The sequence below is a fragment of the Pteropus medius genome, unplaced genomic scaffold (assembly GCF_902729225.1).
Source record: "Pteropus medius unplaced genomic scaffold, Ma_sr-lr_union100, whole genome shotgun sequence".
NCBI classification, from domain to species: Eukaryota; Metazoa; Chordata; class Mammalia; order Chiroptera; family Pteropodidae; genus Pteropus; species Pteropus medius.
The window spans coordinates 9,375,880-9,399,258 of record NW_024349224.1 but is presented as its reverse complement, the minus strand read 5'-3'; the positions used below and the strand labels follow the sequence as shown (position 1 = coordinate 9,399,258).

The 23,379-nt window shown below is 51.7% G+C and overlaps 2 protein-coding genes across 6 annotated transcripts in view; one reads left to right on the top strand and one right to left on the bottom strand.

Annotated features, from left to right (window-relative positions):
- The window catches only part of ZNRF1 (zinc and ring finger 1), a 91,276-nt gene extending 80,108 nt beyond the window's left edge, over positions 1–11,168 (top strand). The window contains exons 3-5 of one of the 4 annotated variants that reach the window (XM_039881069.1): positions 5,290–5,395; positions 7,008–7,099; positions 8,616–11,168. In XM_039881069.1, coding sequence (XP_039737003.1) covers positions 5,290–5,395; positions 7,008–7,065 — 164 coding nt within the window. In that variant the 3' untranslated portion in view covers positions 7,066–7,099; positions 8,616–11,168. Of the gene's footprint in view, positions 1–5,289; positions 5,396–7,007; positions 7,100–7,579; positions 7,957–8,021; positions 8,558–8,615 lie in introns of those variants that run through there. The other 3 variants (XM_039881068.1, XM_039881071.1, XM_039881070.1) reach the window with 3 other exon arrangements.
- A 1,170-nt stretch (positions 11,169–12,338) lies between these two features.
- On the bottom strand, positions 12,339–16,593 carry LDHD (lactate dehydrogenase D). 2 transcript variants are annotated; one of them, XM_039881066.1, is made up of 11 exons: positions 16,450–16,593; positions 15,484–15,596; positions 15,122–15,263; positions 14,750–14,906; positions 14,484–14,643; positions 14,029–14,228; positions 13,806–13,934; positions 13,611–13,735; positions 12,912–13,002; positions 12,714–12,821; positions 12,339–12,623 (listed from the first exon to the last, which is right to left on the bottom strand). In XM_039881066.1, exons 1-11 carry the CDS (start codon positions 16,522–16,524, stop codon positions 12,454–12,456), a joined length of 1,470 nt encoding a protein of 489 aa, XP_039737000.1. In that variant the 5' UTR covers positions 16,525–16,593; the 3' UTR covers positions 12,339–12,453. The 2 variants fall into 2 exon arrangements, with proteins under 2 accessions (XP_039737000.1, XP_039737001.1); XM_039881067.1 differs by having other exon boundaries at positions 14,750–14,891.
- Between the last annotated feature and the right edge of the window lie 6,786 nt (positions 16,594–23,379).

The following is a 23,379-nucleotide window of genomic DNA, read 5'->3' as shown; positions in this document are numbered from 1 at the left end:
GGATCACGCCTCACAGTTGGGGATGTTGGGGCGAAGATGCCACTGCTGATAGGGGAACTCTCTGCTCAAATCTCCCCTTTGCCTGCACATTTCTCAGGTGGGAGCTGGCAAGTCTTGGCATTGGTGGCACTGCCCCTTCCTGTCCCCCAGGAGCTAGGCGAGCAGCTCTGTGCTTGCAGAGAGGCGGCAAGACCAGGCTCTTCCACACCTAGGCTGGAAATGAGGCCAGGGGGCGGAGCCTGTGTCTGCGTCATTCCTGGGGCTTCTCCTTCCGGCTCCCACCTTCCTTCCCACCAGGGCCCTGGCTGCCATCAGCACAAGAGGAACCTATTATGTACAGTCCTGCGCTCAGCTGCTGGCTGCAAGCTGCACATCGGCCTTCCCCCTTGGATGCTGGCATAAATGTATCTGTAGCTGTTTGGGCTTCCCCACCCGCTCCTTGCCAGCAGCAGCCCTGAGGGTCCCTCGGGGAATGTCGAGCTAAGCCCCACAGTGGCACTTGGAGGGCTGTAGTGCCCTGATCTGTCCACACTGAGCACCTGGGCTCCTCCTCCCTTCTTGGGCCCCACACACACATGGTCACTAAAAGAAAGATCTGAAGCCGTCTGTGCGATGGGTGGCGTTTTCCAACCCTAAAGGAAGAGACCCTGTCGCCTGCTCTTGTAGGGAAGGGAGGCAAACTGGCAGAGTGGAAGGAACTAGGCCTGGGAGTCTCAGCCACTTACCAGCTGCATGAATGGATACAAAGGCCTCCCACCCCACCCCGGGTCTCTAGGATTCATTGAGATGCATCTGTGAAGTTCTGGCATATAACTATCCCCAAAGATAGTTATATCTCCTTTTTCTCTTCCCAGATCCCATTTCTTTGACAAACAGCAGCTGTCAGAAGTGTTACCCTGTGTCTCAGGGAGGGAGCAGGGATATCCCACCATCCCCCACCTCTAGCCCCATCATAGGTGACACACCTCCCATGTTGGCGCTAGAGAACTTTTCCTGCCATTCAAGTCTGGTTCCCAGGTCTGGTTGGAGGGACAGGCATTGGCATCATTTTGTACCACCCCCAGCAAGGCCAAACACTTCCAAACTCATCCTTGGGCAGTGACATTGACCTTGCACAGGGCATCAGGGTGCTTGGGAGGGGTTTGTCAGGGAATGGTAGCTGGCACAGCTTCGCTCCTGTGTTCTCATCAGTCAGCACTGCTTGAGCCCCCTCCACTGGGGACCTGGGGATGCCAAGGGGCATTCGAGTCCATCTGCAGTGTGGTCTCAACTTGTACCAGGCCCAGCATCCTTGGCTGAAGAGTGCGGAAGTCTTATAGGAAATGGTTGATAGCCAACCTTCCGCTTCAGCCATTTCTACTCACTGTTAGGCTCCCAGGGACATCTGGGGACTGCTGGTTTCCAGGGCCCCAGGGATTGGGACAGGAAGTTTTACTCAACCCACACAGGCATGTTCCTGGATCTGTGCTCCATCTGTCCTCCATAGGAAGAATGCTGCTCCCTGCGCACGGTGCTGGCACTGCCGATTTTCCCATGTGGTCGGGTGGCAAGCCCCGTCCTGGGGACCTGCAGGCGGCCTTATGCAGCCAGGACCCTTGGTCCCAGGGAAATGTGCTCCCCACTGCGTGCCGGTTTGCTGGGGCAGCCGCACAGTTTCGTTCTTCCCTCCAGTGCTGCCGACCCAGGCCGGCTGGTGAGGCACGACACTGCGCCGTGCGGGAAAATGCTTCGTAAAGTGCTGTGTGGTGGCGGCAATCGATTCTTCGTAAGAAGAGAGCGTGTTTCACTTTCACGCGCTCAAGCCCGCGTCCTCGAATGCGCGGCAGGATAAGAAAATGAACTGTCCTTGCACCTCCCGGCCTTCTCCCTTCCCCTGGTGACACCCAGTGTGAAGAGACGAGGGCTGCGTCCAGTCCGTAGGGGAACATGCAAGGGGACCCTAGCTCGGCATCAGCGATGTGGTGCTCCCAAGGAAACCACAGGCGTGGAGAGGGGCACGGAGACCGAGGCTGTGCCCGCACTCACGTCACCGGTGAGATGTCCGAGGCAAAGGTGCGGGAAGGAAATGCCCCGGAACGTGTGCAGGGTGACTGTGCCTTCTCGAAGCTGGACTCCTTTCCCTCCCATCTTTATCGGAGGTTTTTCCTCTAATATTTTTGTTACGAAAAATCTCAAACGTGCAGCAAAGTGGAGAGTTTTGCCGTGAACACCGGAATGACCGCCCAGAGTCTGTGCTGTGCCGTACACTCGCTCCGTCATAGATCGCCACCCTCCAGGCCTCCTTACCCTTTGCTGCTTTCCAGAGGAAATGCAGACACTGACATGTTTCTTTATTGGGGCCTTTGATGAAAATACGTGTACAAATAATCAAACAATTCCAAAATGTTTTTTTCTTCTAATTCTTCTTTCCTCCGCCCTTGTAATGTGTGTCTGTCTTTCCAGACTTTGATCTGTGCTTACAGAAACACGTGCATACACACAAATATTGAAATACGTATGGCATTTAATGCTTTTAAAAAAGGAGAGGATGCCCTTTTACCGATCTGCCACTTGCCATATTCGAAGTCTGAGGTTACACTCCAGTGGCAGGCTGATCGTGTGCCACCTCCTTTTTCTCCTCATTCGCTCTATGCAGATGGGCCTTTGGGTTAGCCATGTCTTAACAGAGAAAATGACCGCAGGTTGTCCACGTGGCCAGGCAAGCGAGAGTGACTTCTCTCGCAGCTCACGTGCACTAGGACTGAAAGATTGGATTGTTTCTGTATTAGGCTTTTTCCTCAGGGTTCCTGGTGGGGAACTCTGAGTCACCAGACCCTTTGTGGCCATGAAGAACCCCAGATATTTCCTTTTCGACCCGAGTCATCAGAGGGCACAGAGAAACAGTATTGGAGGAGGGCGCCAAGCAAAGGGTCCAGGCCCACTGCCATTCACGAGCCCTCTGACTTGGGAAAGATGTCTGACCCCTGGCTTCAGCATCCTCATTTGTAAAGTTGGGACAACACTGGGTGCCCTGCCTGGCTCTTAAGATTGTGAGGCTCAAGTGAAAACACACACACACACACACACGCACACACACACACACACACACACACACACACCTCAAATATGTATCATGGGCAATGTTCACAAACAATTAAAATCTTTTAGTGGTGGGGACTCGATCCTGTTTCAAGCTCTCCTTCACATCCATAATTCCGCTCTCGGCGTTTCTCCTGTGGTTTCGAGAACTTCCGGGTAACCTTTTGCTGACTTCACCTCTTTCATCTGCCTCTCAGATACTAAGGTTGACCTGGGTTCGTATTCTGCCTTCTTTGGATTTCAGTCTAAACTCTGCCCACCAATCTCTCTCTCCCACATCTACGACCTGTTGCCCACCTCTCTCTTCTGAACCCCAGATCTAGACCTGAACAGACTCCTCGAGGTTTCCGTCAGCGTGTCACAAGTGGAGATGCCTGGTCCGCCTGTCCTTCTCCACCTGGGTCTCCTCTCTTAGTGACAAGCACCCCCCATTTGCCTAACTTGCCTTGTTAGCGCACCATTTCTCGCTTCCTGCCCCCACGGCTAGTGTCGGCCTGGAGTTCTACCCTGCATTGCTGCACTGGCCTCCAGAATGGGCTCCCATCTCTGGGTTCTTTCAGTCCCTCCTCCGGCAGTTTCCAGAGACTGGGTGTGGTCAGAGCGCATCTCCAGTGCCTCCCAGTGAACAGATGAAGCCCAGACCCCACAGCAGGGCGTGAGTCTAGTATCATCTCCTTTCCTGCCACCGCCCCTGCCCCGTGGCCCCAGGAGTCTTTCTGCACCTGCCACAGCAAGCTTCTGTAGTTCCTCGGTGCACAAATACCGATCCCTTTGCCTGGGCTAACTCTTTTCTGAACAGTCCCCACCCCAGCAGTCATCTTTCGTACCTCTCACACCTGGGCCTGTGTGCATCGTATGACTTCCCGGGACGTCCTGTGCTCTTCATTTCCATTTTCTTGTTCAGCCTCTCTCGCTAGACTCCGAGCTTCTTGAATCCTGAGTTCATGGCTTATTCACTGAGTCACCAGTGCCCAGAACGTTAGAGACTGGTTATGAAGGATTACCGACTCGGCCCTGGGTGCTCCAGCTTCCTTCCATTTGTCCTGTTGTTTTTGTTTGTTTGTTTTGTTTTTGCGTGGGAGTGTGGGGCCTTTTTGTTTTTTCTTTTTTAAAAAGTTGAGTTGTAGCATTTAGAAATTCACAGGGTTGTAAACGACCACGTCTGTCTAGTTACGAACATTCTCATCACCCCAAAAGGAATCCTCTTGCGGGATTCCACTTACATGTGATACTTGAGACAGAGCCAGGGGACGGAATGGTGGTTGCCAGAGGCTGAGCAGAGAGAGAGAAGTGGGGGTTCACCGTTCAACGGGCATAAAGTTTCCGTTACGCAAGATGAGCGAGTTCTGGAGGTGCGCAGAGCAGTGTTGTGCCTCGTAGTTATCGGCACCGTGCTGCACACTTAAAAACCTGTGAGGAGGGCAGATCTCATGCTAAGTGTTCCTACCACAAAAAAAGAACACGCTTTACCCGTTAAACAGGCGCTCCCCATTCCCTCCTGCCCTTGGCCCCTATTAATTTGCCCGTTCCGGACATTTCATAGGATGGAACAGCAATAGGTGGCCTTTCGTGTCTGGCTTCTTTCACTTAGTGTAATGTTTTTGAGGTTCATCCACATCGTAGCATGGGTCAATTTTTTGTTCCTTTTCATGGCTGAGTAATATTCCGTTGTATGGCTAAGCCACCTTTTGCTTATCTGTTAGGTGGTGGACACGTGGGTGGTTTCCACCTTTTGGCTCCTGTGAATGTTGCTGCTGTGGACGTGCATGTGCAGGTGTCTGCTGGAGCGCCTGTTTCTTCCATTCGTCTCGCCTTATACCACTGTCCCCCTCACCCTGTTTTTCCAAACCAGAAATCTGCACCTGGTCTACACGTATGTTTAGGGGAAAAGTCTATTTAGGGAAACGGTTTGCCTCATGCTGCCTCTGCTGCGTGTCTATCCCACTGCAAGCTCCCTCCATTCCCCGGGTCACTTATTTGGTGATTAATTCCATTTCGTCTTTGGAGAATGAACTTGTGGTGTGCATGTCTTGTCTCTGTGGCGAGGGTCGTTAGTTCCAGGTCCATCTTGGGTTTCTGTGTCACTCACACAGCCTAGCACATGTTGGGTGACCAGAGCAGCCCCGACCAATTCTAGACCCACGCCTGTTTTCTGCCACCTGTCTGCTGGTGGCCGACCGTCTTCCACTCTCCCCTGTCCCCACTTTGCAGATGACGTGCTGACTAAAGACGCGGGTGAGTGTGTGATCTGCCTGGAGGAGCTGCTTCAGGGGGACACGATAGCCAGGCTGCCCTGCCTGTGCATTTATCACAAAAGGTACGAGAAGGTGGCAGGGCCAGCTCCGCCACATCCCAGAGGGCTTCTTCCCTGCGGGCAGAGGGAGAAAAGGGCAGACCCTCTTCACTAGCTATTTATTGCTGAACAACCTCCCCCACTCCCTACCCCTCCACCCTTGGACTCTGAGTGCGGTGGAGGCAGAGGCCAACAGACATGCCGAGTTCAAGGCTGAGTAGAACTGCCAGAGGTTTTGCTCTGGTTTGACAGCCTAGATGGTGGGGCCTGATAGGGAGACCTGTTAGAGCCCCCACGGCTTGGAGGTGCTTAGGATCCCACGGAGCCAAAAATTCCCATCTTTGGAGGATTGATTCTCCATCTGTCTCCCTAGGCCTTATCTTCCTCCATGGGCCCCTCCGTTCAGCAGGGTGAAGCCCCTCCCTCATCTGTGTGTGAGGCAGCTTGGAGCAGTGTGCTTGCTGCCCCTGTCCCTGCCCCTTCTCCCAGAGGGCCAGGTGGCAGGAATAGCCACCACCTGAGGGGCCACAGCACTCAAAGCTGCTATAATTAGCAGGGATGACATTTGTCCTCGGACTCCGGCATGAGCCTCGTTCTTGTTTCCAACTGGAAAGAAGATACCTCCCTACCCAGGATGGGAGGACACTCTGTGCTGCCTGTGGCTGCCACCTGCTCCAGGCACCTCGAGCCCCAGAGCTCCTTCCTGACACCCGGGCTTTTCCAAAGCCTGACTCATGGGGCCACGGACCACTGGGCAACCATGGTGCCTGGCACACGGGTGTGGCTGAAACGGGGAGGCTCAAGGTTGGCCTGGGGAAGGGGTCTTGGTCTGGGTCCAGCACAGAGTTCGCCAGTGTCCTGGCAGGGCACCAGCCAGAACCAGAAGAAGAGAATCTTTGGCCCTGGGGAGAATCATGCAAATTATGTCTGGTTCCTGACTTTGAAAATACCCAGATGTTGGTTTACAAATCAGAAGACTGTCTAGGGACGATCTCTGTCCCCTCTCTGATTCAGACAGTCCTTTCTGTAAGCACTAGAGACCAAGGTTTCACTGTCAGCCTCCCGTCTGGCTCTCCTTAGCAATGCCCCTAAGCCAGAAGGCCACCTTTCTCTGGGAAGGGCTAGATGCTGGCTGCCCACCACAGCGATCTGAGCCGGGTAGCTTGAGAGTCTCCTAGGATGTCACCCACCAGTGAGGGAGCCTCGAAGCTGCTCTTTTGACCCAGGAGAGGGTCCCCAGAGCTAGAGTCCTGGCCAGCCGTCCAGGTCTTTGTTCCCACCTCCGGCCCTTCAAGCGTTAGGGATGGCCGACAAGCTGCCCTGCAAGTAGCCGTTGCCATCCTCCTGGATCCCTCTCAAGGCCACATTCCTGCCTTTTTACGGCACCCAGATCCACCCCAGTCCTGTACCCACCATGCCAGGTTGGCCGCCCCGGCTAAGCCAAGATCAGTCTTGGCGTTCTGCCTTTCTTGCTCCCTCAGAAAGTGGGTATCTGGGGACACGCTTGTTTTCCCCTGGGGTCCTCGCAGGCGAGATTTAGGAAACCCCTGCTCAGAGACCTGACCCTCGGAGCAAATCCCCTAAGGAGTGGCCTGGTCAGCGATAACCTGTCTCCCCTTGCCGCCTCCCGCCTCAGCTGCATAGACTCGTGGTTTGAAGTGAACAGATCTTGTCCAGAGCACCCCGCGGACTGACCCTGCTGGGCTCGCTTGCCGATTCCTCTCAAAGGTGAGCTGGGCTCGGGGCTTGGGTCAGGTCACCCTGGGGCCTGGGGGTGGGGGGCCGAGTTGTCCGTACGCACCCCCGGGAGGGGAGCGTCATGGCAGTGCGTGGTCCTGGTGGGGGGAAATGATTCTGGGAAGGCTAAGAGATGCAGACTTGCACGGTTACGAAGAAGAACCGCTCAGTACAGTTGATTCGCTGGGGAAGGACCAGTCTGTCTAGACGTCTGGGGCAGATGCCCCTGAAGGAGGTTCAGGAAGAGCCCCTCGGAATGTGCCAGGCGGGAGAAGCAGCATGAGCTCGGGAACCGGACACTGGGCTTGCACCCAGCCGGCCTTGTGCTCGCTGAGAGGCTGGGGCAGGTCCTCAAGTCCTCAGGGTCTCCGCTGCTTTGGGAACAGGGGGATAATCTTGCTCCCCGTTCCTGTATGGGCATCACACTTATTAAACAGGACAGTCTGTGGGACGGTGCGTTGTCCCCTGCAGGGCTTGTCAGGGATCATTCCACTGCTGGTTCTTCCTGCCTCAGACAACCTCCCTTATCCCCGTTGCCAGACGGAGCTGAGGCCTCCAGGCCGGACGCAGCCCACCCACCCACTGCACAGGTCCCTGATCCCGCAGCAGGCCCGTGCAGCTAACATCCCTATAGAGAACCTTCCAGTCTGACCTCTCCACTTCTTCAGAGCACCCTGCTTTACTGCTGACCATCCTCTCTTGTCCCCGTCCTACCTGTCCCTTCTGAGATCTGGGCTGGCACCTTGTTTTGTTCTGGCAAGCAGACAAAACCCCCAAAGAAGCCAAAACCCTGACTTCACTTCATCTCACATCCAAAGGTTTTGGGGCCTCTTTTCTTTTTTTTTTTTCCTCTCTCTCTCTCTCTCTCTCTCTCGTCTTTTGTTTTGTTTTGTTTTCTCTTGTTCTTTGTTAGGTTTATTTTATTTATTCCAAGTAAACTCCCAGAACAACTGATGATGGCAGACAAATCAGGGACATTTGCTCTTTTTACCTTCACCTCAAAAACTGAGGACACGGGGAGATGGAACAGCGAGGGCGAGAGTGAGGCGTGCGCGTCCCGATTCCCGGCACGATGTTTGCCCCCTCGGGGGCTGGACCGGAACCACCGGCGCCCAGGCCCAGCCTCCGCCCCACGGAGCACGACTTACGCACTGTGGCCCACGTGGGGACAGCCAGCCCTGTTCCTGGGAGGAGGCTTCAGACACTGAGGCCGAGCCGAGTTGGGGACACCAGTGGGAACAGGGCACACTGTTCTACTGCACTGACTTCCAGACACTGGTTCTCCCTTCCTCCCTGAGGACACCAAATCGGATGAGCCGCGCGTCCGAGAGAAGAATCGACCGCCATCCTTCCCCTCACCCCTCATCCCAGGAGGGAAAGCGCATTTTTTTTTCCACCTTTGAAAGGCATTGTGGGTCTGTCTCTAAAGTGTTTACAAAAAAAAAAAAATTATATAAAAAAAAAAAAGTCTGGTGTCGACTGGTGTTTTCCCTCGTGATGTTTACAGATTGCTGTCTGCTGCCCAGCTAGAACCCACTCAGTGACAGAAGAGAACACAGCCAGGTTCTCGTCACACCCGTTCCGATGGCGCAGGAGCCCTCTGGCACGGTCCTCCTGTGCCCAGCGCCCCGCAGGCCCTCCGTCACCAACCGCTCTGCCTTGGTTTCCTCTGTCCATTTTTTCTGGCTTGGTTTTGCATTTTTCTCCCCTGGGGACCCTGAGATCTTGACTTCATTGCCAAAAGAAAAAGAAAAAAATTGAAACAGCCAACCCATGGAAGACCTTCTCCCCTCCGTGCCTGTTTCTTCTCCCTCCTTCCCTCCTGGTTCTGGTCATTTCGGAGGATTTAACAACCACAAGTGTCCTGCAAAAATGCCTGAACATTTTTCTTAGACCCTTGTGGATTTTTTTTTTTTTTCCCAGAAAACTTAGACAAAAGACTTACTAAAGAAACGTGTACAGCTACCCCTGTTTTCAGGCGCTCCGTTTGAGAACATTTTAGCCATCGATGGCCACACATGGCATCAGCCCATGCAAGATAGGTTTCTGTATTTATATATTAAAATATAAAAAAAAAAAAACCTATAAAATGTTTAAAAAAATGTTCGAAGCTGGGGGAAAAGCTTTCTTCATTAGTCAAGATGTTTTGATATGGTATTAAAATAATGTCTAATAAAAGATGCACTGTGTGACTTTATTTTAATGAAGTGTTGTTACACGATCAGGAAATGGGGGTTGAAGGCATGTCCCCCCTCTCCCTCCCCTACCTCCTAAGCCTTCCTTCAGGGCCACTGCTTGGGGCTGCAGGTGTGATGTGGTTCTTGGAGCACTCACGCCTGGGTACAGGGGATGCGGCAGGTCAGACCCAAATCCCAGAGGTTTACTAACCCTCTCAAGCATCATGGAACAATCTGCCATCACCTGTGGAGTGGCTGTGACGGAACGCTTCTGCGAGATCTGCAGGGGCAAAGATCTTGCAGCCATTGGAGGCTACAAGGGGGTCGCTTCTTCCAGGTGTTGGCCCAGCACCGCCCCTTCTCCCCAGCCCCTAGCCCTCCGCTCCGCATCCCACGTCCTGCCCTGCCTGTCGCTCAGTCCAGGCCTCAGTGCTGACTCATGGGCATGCTTCACTGAGGCCCAGAAACAGGCTGTGGTTTGGGGCTAAGCCAGCTCAGAGCCTTGAACTAGAACCAGCCATTCAAGGCTCACAAATGTTGGCCCATCTTGGGCTGGGTAAGAAGCTTGGGGCAGGGGGTAGCAGTGCATGCCTGGTCTCTGTCCCTGTGCCAGACAGGCTCCCAGAGCAGCATTCCAAGGCCTCCTGCAGAGCCTGCGAAGGAAAGCTATGGAGGGAGATGGCTCCACGCCCTCTCTGCTCTGCCCTTCTCGGGCCTCCTGTGTACCGTTGCCTCTGTGGACTGCAACCCCTCCAGGCCCTGCTCTGCAGTCATCCTCCATCAGATGGTTCCTGCAGCACCTACTGTGCAACGGCATTGCAGGCCCTTGGGCAAATGTGAGCTGAGGCACAGGCACACTCAGCACGTACAGAGAAACGCTAAAGAAGAGTGGGTCTGAGCTGAGCCTTTGCGTCAGACCTGCCTGAAGTGGAGACCCCGGGGACTGATGCTCACCAGGACACAGGCTCTCGACTATGTGCAAGCGGCTCCTCCACCTCGTGTCAGAATGATCTTGAAACAGCTTCACTCAACTAAACTCCAGATTCCTCACATGTGAAGTGGAGACAGTCACGCAGTTCAGAGGTCACCACGAGGGTCAGAGTCTGCCCAGAAGCCCTGGCACATACACATCAGGCTCCCTAGTGGCATTGTCACTGCAAAGAGCACTGTTCTATTCACAGCACTGCCTGCTTCTGCCTGGCAACTGTGTCTCCCTGTTCTATATTTAATTCCTTCAGCAAGGCTGACCCTGAAGATCTCCTCGCCTGACCCCTGGGCCTGCAGGTGGAGACCTGTGTGCCCACCTCGGTTGCTCAGGCCTGGTGGCCTTGGCAGCGTCCTAGGTGAGCTGAGTGGTCGTGAGCCAGGTGGGGCAGGCCTCGAGCCCACGCTGGATGCTATTCCAGGCTCCTGGGGCTGGTGCTTACCCCACTCCCTGCCCCCAGCAACTTCGACTCCCCGTGGGGACACTGCAGCCCTCTGCTGGCTACCGTGTCCTCCCAATTCAGACCTAGATGCCAACTTCTGGTGCGGGGATGGGACAAGGGTATCTGGGCTTCCCAGGGGGAACTGATATCTGTTGTCCTCCATCCAGACAACTCTCCAAGGTCTCAGAGGAGGTATTGGCAGGAGTTGGGAGGTAGGTTCCGTCCAGTCTCTCTGCTGAGGACCGGCACACTTCTGGAGCTTCCTGAACCAGAAGTGCATCTCACTATTATTATCTAGTAGCATTTAGTGATGTTGAGGTTTTTAGGAGAATGTCCTTATTCTTGTGAGACAGATGCTGAATTATGTAGATGAATAATGTCAAATGTGTAACTCAGTTCCCAATGGTTCTTCCAAAATGCACACATACAGCAAATACAAAAATATTTATTGTTGGATCTTCATTGGCTGGTATGTGAACAGTATGCTTGTTTTTTTCAACTCTTCTGTATGTTTGGACTTTTTCTTAATAAAAACCTGTGGGGAAATGGTCATTTGCTGAACACCTACTAGTGGCCAGGCAGTGGAGGCACATCAGAACAGAGCCCTGCCCGGTAGGGGAGACACCTGCCCCTGGGCAGAGGGTCTTGTGAGCTGTGTCTCCGTAGAAAATGTGAGGCTGACGTGGATGGGGTGGTTTGTGAAGGAAGCCCATGAGATTTGCCCGTACACCACCCCTTGGCACAGCTACTGCTCCCAGCCAGGACAGGCAGGGGACAAAAGTCACATAGGAGCAAATTCTGGGCTTAGCCCAGTATTGCCACAGAGGGCTTCTTCTACCCAGGGCCTGAGCAGCTGATGGGGAGCAGTGAAGGGTAGGGGCAAGGGGATGGAGTCTGGGAAAGTTCAGAGGTAGCTTGGGAGAGGAAGCGAGGTAGGATGGAGGGTACCCCTGAATGGCTGGCCAGCACCTTTCCTAAGGGGCAGGGCCAGGGAGAGGGAGATGGACCCACACAGTAGGCTTCTGGGAGAGTTTAGAGATTGGCTTGCAGAACGCCAGGCTCCTCCCTGACCCCAGAAGTCTAGGACTGAGCTGTAGTCCTGGCAGAGATGAGTCCTGGGTCACTGCTCTAGCAGATGGCTGTGGCATCTGAATTTATGGTGGCAAGTGCCCTCTAGTGGGCTTAGGCGAGAATAACTCATACCCCAAGGCAGGGGCCTGATCCCCAGTGGACAGATGCTGACTTTGACGGCCAAAAAGCTGGGAGTATAATACATCACACCATGGAGAGGCGTGGTACAGGGAGAATAACTTCATTTCTATTTCTAGGGATTGGTAGCAGCTGCTTAAAGAACATGCTCAGAGTGTTCTAAGAGCTGTTTGGGGTTCAGTGGGGGATTCTGTCGTGAGTGCTGTTGGCCACGGGCAAGTCCTCAGGTCCTGGGGTTCTCACAGGTGAAGCAATTGGGACAGGGACCTGGGTCCCTGAAAATGACCCTCTCCCCAGGCTGCACGAGTTGGAGGACAGGTCTGGGATGAGGGATGAAGGTGTCACTGGCCAAAAGGCAGAGAACATGTGGAGTAGGGGATGGCATGGGAAGCTGGTCACAGATGCTGTCTGCTCATCTCCAGATAGCCACGAGTGTTTATTTTGGAGACCCCAAGGAGAATTATCAAGATCCTTTCCCACACCAAGAATGTTCCATCGTCTAGGGGCTTGTAGGTCAAGTGCTCAGAGTCCGTCATAGCACTTTGCCTGGGTTCATGAGGCCTCGGGGATCCAGTGCGGCCTTGAGCTTTCGCATGGTCTCCATGCCCACGGGTCCCACTTCCTCCTGCAGCAGTTGCCGCTTGCCCAGCCCGATGCCGTGTTCCCCAGTGCACGTCCCATGGAGTGCCAGTGCCCGCCTGGGAGAGAACAGAAAAGATTCTCAGCGGGGTGCTCTCCCACTCCCTTCCGCTCCTCCCGCTCCTCCCAGGCCAGGGCTGTGTTCTTGCCGGCCCAGCTGGTATGCAAAGGCCTCAGCCTTGCAGATCATTTCAGTGTCCTCTGGGTCCACCATCAGGAGGCAATGGAAGTTGCCGTCGCCCACGTGTCCAACGATGAATCCTGGGGGCCCAGAAAACAGAGCTGCAGCCCTCAGCCCAGCCCTTGCACCCTGTCCTCCCCTCCCACACCCCAACAGTGGGCAGGTAGAACCTGTGATTCCCAAGGCCTTCAGGTCCTCCTTGGTCTGCACTAGGATCTCTGGCAGCCGGGAGATGGGCACACAGACATCGGTGGTATAATTCTGCGACAAGGGGCAGGCCGGTGAGGTTTTCCCCTAACCGCCTGCCCAGAGGGGAGGGGTCACTGCAGTCAAGATTAAGGACAGGTCTGGAGAGGCTCGGCCTCACACACATGGACGTGCCTGCTCTTCTCTAGGCCTCGGTTTCCCCTGTACGACACGATGATGGCTGGGGTGTGTTCTCCCGGTGCTGCCGGCAGAGGCTTCCACAGCTCTATCCCTTTGTACCTCACCCTCATGGGTCCCCCAATACCACACCACTGAGCCTTTGCATGAGCTGCTGGAGCCCAGCCTCTCCCCGTCCTGTTGGCTAACACCTTCCACTTCATCATCCCTCTCTCCAGGAAGCCCGTGGTCACAACAGCCAAGAGCTAAGAGCACAGTGCTGCGCCCGCTCCAGGGCCCCTGTGCTCTACGCCTGGCTCCCAGCAGGGGCTCCCTCCCAGCAGATGACCTTGCTTTCCCCCTAGACAGTGTCTGAGAAAGAGCTGGGTGGGGCCAGCCCCGAATGCTGTGGGCCTCAGCCTGCTGCCCTGGACACTAGGGTAGTGGGCTAAGCAAAGGATCCATGGGCCGAGCCGTGGGTCCCACCTCCCCGCAGCCCGGCTCACCTTACAGCCCGGCCGGAGGGCCCGGATCGCGTACAAGGCATTGTGCCGAGCGGCCCAGAGCTGGCTGTACTGCTCCTTCTTGACCAAAGATAAGTGGGAGGCTCCATTGTACTGGATGATCTCCTCTGTGGGGGGTGGGGGATTAACACTAGACCATAGTCTGGGCATCCTGTGCCCCCCTGCCCTATGGCACACCTGCCCGCTGCAACTGCTCTTCCAGTGCCCGCTCGGAGCCATGGAACTCGAGAAAGAGCGTGGGTGCCACGGTGCAGTTCAGGTTGCTGTGCCTGTTGCAGGCATCTATCACGATATCATCCAGGAACTCTGGGACCAAGGAGAGTGTAAGTGAGGTGAGGCCTGGTCTTCAGAGGGGACCTCTTCCGGGGAGCCCATTTGGACCATCCAGTCCCCAGCTTACCAATGCGGGCCACAGGCATTGCAGCCTGGAGGATGTGTATGGTGCTGTCCACGGCCACCTGGATACTGGGGAATGCACAGGTAGCGACTATGGTGGCCTCAGGGGCAGAGTGCAGGCGCAGAGTGGTGGCTGTGATGAGGCCCAGTGTCCCCTCGGATCCCACAAAGAGCCCAGTCAGGTTGTAGCCAGCTGCGCTCTTCCTGGGCCCCGGAGACACACAAGGTAGGTGAGTGCCCAGGTCATGTGACAATGGACTTCTGGCCAGAAGCCTAGAGCTGGAAGCTGGGGCACTGTCCCCTAAGGCCCTGCCAGGTGGGGTGCTGAGCCCGAGGTCTGGGCTGGTCTGCTGTCAAGGCAGCTGTTCCCTGGCACGGCCCCAGGTTGGCCTTGTGCAAGAGGAGCAAACCTCGGCACCTATCTGGGAGGCCCCCATCTCGTGGGTAGAGAATGCTCACCGGAAATGACGGCCCAGGCCCGCGGTGTGAAGCAGCTGCCCATCAGGCAGCACCACCTCCAGGTTCAGCACGTTCTCTCTCATGGTTCCATAGCGGATGGTGGTGGTGCCCGAAGCCCCAGTGGCTGCCATGCCACAGAGAGAGGCATCTGCACCTGGATCTGGAGGGAAGAGAGCAGCCTGAGGCAGGCAGAGGTGCCCCAGAAACAGCCCTGCCTCTAGGGAGCCCTGAAGGCACCAAGAGAAGGCCCGCAAGTCCCAGCCTACCCACAGGAAACCAGAGGCCAGTGTCCCGCAGGTGGGTGTTTAGTGCTTTGCGGGTGACGCCAGGTTCCACCACCACAGAGAAGTCTTCTGGTTTCAGCTCCAGGATCCGGTCCATGTGAGTCAAGTTGATGCAGACACCACCCTGGCAGGAGGGGTGCTAAGGAGCCGGCTGACCTCGGTCTCCTGCCAGGCCACCCAAGACTCTCCCAAGACTCTGCCTTGAAGCTGACCTCCCAGCAGCCAGACCAGAGCCCTGGGATGGCAGGCAAGGAGGATTGGACCTGGGCAACCAGGCTGTGTGTGGGGGAGGGGGCACCACAAATATGACAAGCGTGATGGGACCAGAGCCTGGCTGGGGAGGGGCCACCATACCTGCACAGCACAGACTCCACCCTCTAGCCCAGTGCCTGTGCTGAATGGAATGATGGGCACACCTTCACGGTAACACAGAGCTGCCAGCTGGCTGACCTGCTCCACATTCTGGGGCCACACCACGACATCTGGAGGTTGACACCTAGAACCAGAACCTCCACAGTTGAGGGGGCGTGGGAACCTCCGGTCCTGCTCACATTTCAAGGATCACCAAGATATTGCAGGGCCTGAGACTGTACAGTGAGAGAGGGGTGAGGAAAAGAGAATGCCAGAGCACCCCAAAACAGATGGGTGGAAAAGAAGCCAGCCCAGAACGCTGGCTCCCAGCCAGGAGCTCTGACAAAGGAGGGGCCCCCCCACACCTGTGAATCGACTCATCACGCCCATGTTGCTCTAGGACCACAGTAGCAGTAGACACGTGGGGGCGCCCCACAACTGCCTTCAGAGCCTCCACGAAGTCCTTGCTGAGCTTGCCCTGCAGGGAAGAGACATGTTGCCAGGGTCACTCGCAGACCCTCAGGGTCCACAGAACTGCCCCTGTGGCAGGTGGGGTGGCGCTGGAGTGGGAGAGGGGCTGCCAGCACCTCTGGCCTCCCCTACTCCACCACTGATGCCACCCCCACGAGCCAGGGGAGCCAGGCCTTGCTAGTGGGTCCACCAGAAGCAAATCCACTCTACAGATGTGCCCCTTCCCAAACAGAATCGTTGGGGTCAGTGTTTCAGTTCAGAAAAGCTGCCACCTGGGTAAAAATAAGAACCAGATTCACTCTACAGAAAGGGGCATCAGCGGGGTTCCATGAAGCAGTCTGCCTTACTGGCTTGGAAATGTTACTCATCTCTGCTCCTTCTCCAAGGCCAGCCAGGTGCTGCCGCAGGCACACCAGGGAAAGAGCTTGGTAGAGGAAGGACAGGAAGACACAAGTTCCATAGCCCATCAACTATGGTGCTCCCACCCCCACTCTGCCATGGCTGGGGGCTCGTAGGACTCTTGGAGCCCTTCTGGGGGCTCCTTCTCATTTGACAGATGGGGAATGCAGGCCAGCAAGTCAAGAACCCAGGCCCTTGCCTCCCAGACAGTCTTTCAAAACATATGTGTTCGTTTGGGACCCCCAAAAAGGTGCCCACAAACCTTTCATTTGATACCCCCCCAGCCCCATTGGTGGCAGTCTTGGGGGCCTCAGCCCATTTTACTCAACACCCACACTTGACATAGGATATGCCCAGTGAACTTCCATTCAAGGCCAAACAGTGCCGGGAAAGCACAGAGCCTGGTGGAAACTGGGCATGGGGGGGGTGCGGGCGCCCTCCAGGAGGATTCCCCTGCCTACCTGTGCTCCCCTGGAACAGTAACTCCTCCAGGGGAACTGCCCCCAGGCTGCTGCTGCCCGGAGCAGACTGGCCATACCTGGGCAATGGCCAGAGGCATGTGGGTTCTTAAGCTGGGTGTCTGCACCAGCCCAGTGGCTGTGCTGAGGGTGGAGCTTACTTAAAGTGACACGCCTTAAAGCGGAGTCCTGATAGAGCTTGCTGAGTCAGGCACATCTGCCAGGCTCCGGACTTCTACAGGAGAGGTGAGGCTTGACACAAAAGGAAACAACAGCAAGGCTTCGAGCTGCTCTTCAAACAAAGGCAGACTCCTCGCCATGGCCTTAAGGGTCCTGCCAGTCCCTGTTGACCTCTCCAACTACCCCACTTCCTTCCCATCTCCACTTGGGCCTCAGAGCTTCGGCTTCACGTTCCCTTCCTGCGTACACCTAGCTCCAGCCAGGCTCAGGCCCAGACACACATTCTTGTCCTTTTCACCCTGCGAGTCTCAGGCCCAGTGTCACAGGGTAGGCCTAGATCAGGCCTGTGAGGTTGAAAAGTGCAGGGCGGTGAGGGAAGTCAGGGAACCTTTCTGCAGGGGGAGAGCTAAGGATGAGCAACACTTTATCAAGTAAGGAAAGGAAAAAACTGTTGCATCTCTTTCATCGCCCTCCCACTGGGCAGATCCCAGGACCATCCAGGGATGTGGCTGCTGCTCTTGAAGCTATTTCAAGCTCCATTTTCCTCCCACAACAAATTCAATGGAGCATGTTGCTAACATTATTGAGACAAAGCTATTCCTAGCTTTGTTTTCTTCCTCAATCGAATCGGGAATACAAACCTCTACTTAGGTTCTTTTCCTCGATTACATTTGAGTGAGTTCACATTTCCACTCTCAACGTGTTGTTTAAGTGGCTTGTCTTAAAAAATAAAAAATCTCTTTCATGGTTGGTTGGGTTCAACTCGAGATCCAGTGAAAAGTCCACACAATGCATTTGGTAACATTTCTTTCAATCTACAACAGCCTACCTCTTGCCCTTTTTTTCCATGCCATTTATTTGTTAAAGAAACTGGGTCACTTGTTCTGTAGAATTTTCCACGTTCCGTTTTTTTGGATGATTCTATCCTTGTGGTATTGTTTCATATATTTCTCTACTCTCTGTATTTCTTGTAAACTGTTTGATCTAGATGTGGTACTGTCCAGTACAGCTTTCTGTACAGAAAGAAACGTCCTGTATTTGTGCTTCCTAATATGGTAGCCGTTAGCCACATGTAGCTAGTTGTTCTAGAAGTATCTATGGTTGGGGGACAGATGCCAGGTAGTGTGTGGCAAACCCTAAAAGAAGAATCACTGTGTAGATCCCAAAGGTTCTGGAGCAGGGCTATGACATCTGCAACAAAGAGCTACACACTATTCAAAAACTTCCCCTGACCTGCTACTGAGTCCTGGTTAAGATGGTGAGTGTGACCACAAGACATCAAGTGACCGTGTGGCCAAAGCTGGCCATCATGACCTGCAATGTATTAGACTTACCAAGTCATAAAGTCAGGCAGGTCCAAAACAATGCATTACTAGACAAAAGGGAACAAAACGAGGCACAAGCAGGGCCAGAGAGCAAAGTAAGCTCAGACCCCCGAGTCACCCAGCATCGCTTGGCCAGCACCCCTCCCTCAACTCACACCTATGGCCGGTGTGGGAGCTCTTCTGATAGAGCGGGGAAAGTTCAAGTTTGATTCATGAATGGGTTAGCTCAATATGGAGGTATGAGCTAAAAATGGACTTGTGCCGCACTACAGCCCTACTTTGGGGTAACCCTGAAATCCTCTCAATTGGCAGAGCTCCAGATCCTGCACCTGGTCATCTCCTTTGGCAGAAAGAAAAATGGCTCAACAGAAGAATATAGATGGGCCCCTGGGCAATGATGAATGGCTTGACTGGTTGGTCAGGGGCCTATGAGGAGAAAGATTGGAAAATTCGGGTCCAGGAGGTTTGGGAAAAGGCATGTAGTTGGAGCTATAGGAGTAGGCATAAAGCTAGGTCTTTATATCTCATGAATCGTTAAGGGTGCCCACCGGAGAGCATCTACCATGGAAGGGACGAAAGGAAGTAGAAAGCAGGATTCAGCCAGTTGTCATCAGCCAACCTCTGTCAATGACCACCCCAGTGCTGGCACAAAGGTAGTAGAGACAAAGGCTAATAATGGGCCCACCAGCATGGGCACCCACTCATGAAGGCTGGTCTGGCTACTGCCACTGCTGTGGGTCTATGCTACTGCAGCCCTGACTCCCTGACATGGTACCTCCTCAGAGAGCCCAGTCGGCCACCTGGTAACAAGTTGATTACATTCCACTCAGGAGCAATTTATCTCAACTGAAATCAACACAACACATGTTATGGGTAAAGGTTTGCCCGTCCTGCCTGCACTTCATTACTGGTGATGCTAACCCGGATCACTTAGTTTAGGTGGTGTCTGTGAGGTGTCTGCACTGTGAAGTTACTGCTTTTTTTTTTTAACTTAATAGATATATCGGGGGGGATGCTCCCCCCCCCCGCCGATATATGATTACATTCCACTCAGGTGGGCCGTACCTTAAGGCGACTTCTTTTGCATAATGACTTCCAAATACCATCAAGATATCAACTACCTCTGATATAGAAATTAGCTTCCTTCATGCTACTTGACAAAATGTGGCCAACAGTTGGACATAAAGAAATGATTGTTTGTGTATCAGGAAGGAGAAGATAGATATTACCTCCTTGTTCTTAGGTATTGCTTTTCTGGAAAAATAAAACAAAAAAATACAAAACCAGTTTTCCATGGCATAAAAAACGCACTGTAGGTCATTATATAGTAAAGGGTTAACTAAGCAAGTATGAGTTGTCTAAACAAACCCCATACCTTATGAGGAAGAGTTTGGCTGTTGCCCAGCTCTTCGGAGGTAACTTCTAAGCTCTTGGAACGTCCTGCTTAATAAGTGTCCCTTTCAACCTGGAGGCCTTGGACCAGCCAGATAGTTCATACCAACAAGGTGATTTATGCTGGGAGCCTTGGGCCACATGGTATCAGCTTGACCAGTGCTAGGTCTAGAGACTAATATCAACCGTGTGAACAGTCAGACATACCTATATGACCAACCCCCAACAAAATCCCTGGACAGTAAGACTCCGGTGAGTTTCTGGTTAGCAACACTCCATATGTGTTGTCACACATCACTGCTGGGAGAATTGAGCTCTGTCTGCATGACTCCACTGGGAGAGGGCAATCGGAATCTTGTGTCTGATGGCTCCAGGCTGCTGCCTTTGTGCCTTTTTCCATTGCTGATTTTGGTCTGTATCCTTTCACTGCAATAAACTGTAACCATAATAGCTTGCTTAATTCTATGAGTCCTTCTAGAGAATAACTGAAACTGAGCATGGTCTTGGAGACTCCCAGATACAATCATATTATCATTTTGAAACTATTAACAGATTATCTTTGTCATAATTAAAACTCGTCGACTTCTCTAGGTTTTAGTTTTTCCATTTGTAAAGAGATATTTGGACCAACAGACCCCTAATCCTTTCTATTTCTGGATCTACTCATAAATATGGGAAGTTTCAATTCAATTGCTTAATTTTTTAATAATACTTTACCCAATAGTACTCATACCTATGTATTTCTGGCCTATATGAAATTACCTCTAAATTCTCTCTAAAAACAATACATCTAGTACTAAAACTTACTCAGAATGACTATGGCTTTTTTCTTCTCAATTGGGACAAATAGGATATTCTTGAGGTATCTCTTCTCAAGGAGGGAATAGAGCAAGGAACTAACTGGAATTGTTTGCAGTCCCAAGACCTGGCCAGGAAAGATAGGCTGATGGGGCAGCTACCTACTCTGACGTTATGCAGGGACACCTCTGTTCCACTCAGGTGGGCAGCTCTGAAAAGTTGGGTGATGCTTGTAGCTGCCCACTCAGCAGGATGCAGGGCGCGTAAGTAGCACTTGGTACTCTCAGGTGGACAGGACTACAGAACTAGATGATGCTGGCAGTAGTTGGGTTTCAAGCGTTATTAGTTCTTGCTCCAGTCATTCATTCATTCTTCACCTATACCAAGCACGGTTCTGGGAAGGCAGAGATAAATAAAACAGACAGTCCTTGTATGCCCAGAGGATGAAAACTTTCTAAGCCATTGGCCATGTAAGAATCCTTCTTCAAGGAGAAAGATGGACTTGTCAAAGGCTCAGTAAAATAAATGGATTTTGCAAGGTTCAGACTGTTCCATTCTCCAGAGTTAATATTTGTTAAAGGAAAAAGAACATGACGTGTTCACTTTGCTCTATGTCAGGAAAATTTTTGCCGATTTCCTACGTTGCAATTTTGCCATGAGAAAAATAGATCGAAGGGCACCATTTAGAACCCCAGTTGAGGAGAGGAAAGCCGTGATTAGGTATCGTTCCCTCCGGTCATCTCAGGTGTGAAAGAGAGGCAGGTCAACTTTCAGGGAGGAATTGGTGCCTAAATAGAGTGGTGTTATCAGATATTGGAAATAATCCAAGGAAGGGGACATCTGCCAGTCAGGATCTGATTATGGGGCCCAATAGCTGATGATGGAATGTTGGCTCAAATCTCACCTACTCAGTAACACCTTCTCTATCCACTCTATTCGAAAATGCACCCCCCACCCAGTGCCCTTGATATGACCTCCTTAGCAGTCAATGCCACCTGACATGCTGTGTATTTCACTCAGCGTTTATTGCCTGTCCTCCCAACTACAATGCAAGCTTACAAGGGGAGAGCGCTTTGTGTCTCACTCACAGCTGTGCCCTAGCACCTTGTCTGCCACCAGGCAGGTGCTTGACAAACCTGGATTGCAGGAGTGCTGAATAAAAGGTAGGAAATAAAAGAGCAGGAATAAACCTGAACTCATCACTCATTACCTTAGAAAAAGAATGATTTTAAGACCTGGCAAGGAGAGGGTAATCACTGTTAATATTTGGCCCGAAATTCTTAAACACTGGCTTTCTCAGAATCCAAATGAAGGAATAGAAAATTGATCATTAAAAAAAAAAAAAAAAAAGGTCATCAAGAAAACCCAGTCTGCATGGTAATTCTTCAGAATAAACAACTCAGTGTTTTCAGCATATTATGGCAAAGGAAAAAAAATATGGAGGTGAACCTATGTATTAAGAGACATCAATCTCAGGATGTAAACTCATTTGGATCTTGAGTTTTAAAATTTTGAAGAATGCATAATGTTTATGAAAAGAATGTGGAAATATGAACACACACTGGATATTTGAAAACTATTGAGGAGACATTGTTAGTGTATTTGGTGTGATAATGGCACACAGTGATTGTGCTTTACATGTCATCCGAAGATCCCTGGGGTTTCTAAGACACTTGCAGGGGATCCAGGAGGTCAAGATTATTTTTAATAATAAAACCTAGACGTTGTTATCCTACTTCATTGAGTTGACATTTACCCTGATGAAGTAAAAGCAGTTGGTGGGGGAACCTACTGGATTCCAGACAGTGGCACTGAACTGAACTAGTAGTCATTGCATTCTGCACGCTCACGCAATTGCAGAAATGTTACTCTCACTTAAGAATGGCCTTAATGGAGCAGTAAGAATTGTTAATTGTATTAAGTTTCAACCTTTGAGTGCAACAGAAAGTATGCACAAAGTACTTCTCCTGCACACAGAACCATGATGGTTACCTCCAGGAAAATCGCCTGTGCAGTTGTTTAAGTCGTGAGCTGAACGAACTGCTTTTCTCTTGGAACACTATTTTTACTTGAATGGCTGACAGTCAAAAGAAGGCTGAATGTTTGGCAGACATTTTCTCAAAGATGAATGAGCTGAGCTGTCACTTCAAGGAAAACAACTGACTATATTTGTCACCCAATGATAAAATGAGCTTTCAAGTGAAAATTAGAGTTTTGGCAACAACCTGTATCTGCTTCCCAATACTTAAAGCCTTTCCGATGAGACCAGTGGTGATATTATAGTGGTCATTTGATACTATGTACTAAAATATATCAACATTTAAAAGAGCTTCATGACTCAGCGAGCCAGTATTTTTCAAATGACCAAGGCATGATGTTACAAAATCATGCCTGGATAAATGATCTGTTCAGAACTCAAGAAAAACCAAAGGATTTTTTAATATAACAGAGTACAAAATTCATTGATGAGGTCATGTGTTGTGGTATATATTCTCTGCCCCACGGTAATGGCATTTGAGCAAATAAACAAAAATAAAAATTTGTTGTCACGACCTATGAACAAAATACACTGTTATTTATGTGCTTTCGGATATTTGCTCCATTTTAAACAGTCACTATTATTACAGTTAAAATCTCTTTACATCCTATAGCAATGTCATCCAAGCATGTACTTAATGTTGGTGCCAGTGCTTGTTGGAACAGAAGTAGATATTACAACGTGCTCAAAAGGAGATTGGACAACCACTAGGATACACTGGGTAGCTAGCTGATTGAGAAGCAAGCACTCTGAAACCTCAGTGGAAAGTCAAAAAAAATGAAATGCAATATTTAAGTTAAAATATATGATGTATTTTTCAGAAACATCCTGTATATGTTTCCTTTATTCCTAAGGGGAAATTAATAGAAAACAATGCGGTTTTGAATTTTGCAAGGTCTTCAGAAACAGTCCACACACAGAGTTCTCTGTGTTGCTATGCATAATGCTGTAGGGTAATTTATTTTCTGTGTGGGGAAGACTGGGGGTGGGAGATTCTTCCTTCTTTTGGTACATTTCAGTAGTCTTTTTAAAATATGCATAGTTTTTACAAAAATGGGATCACGCTCTACTTACTCTTGTGTGAGCTACATTTTTTTTCATTTCTGGATGCATTAGACACCTCCCCCCGTGTAGTTAGTAGACATTATCATTTTCAATGTCTCGCCAAATTCTATTTACATGTCATACAATTTAGTTTAC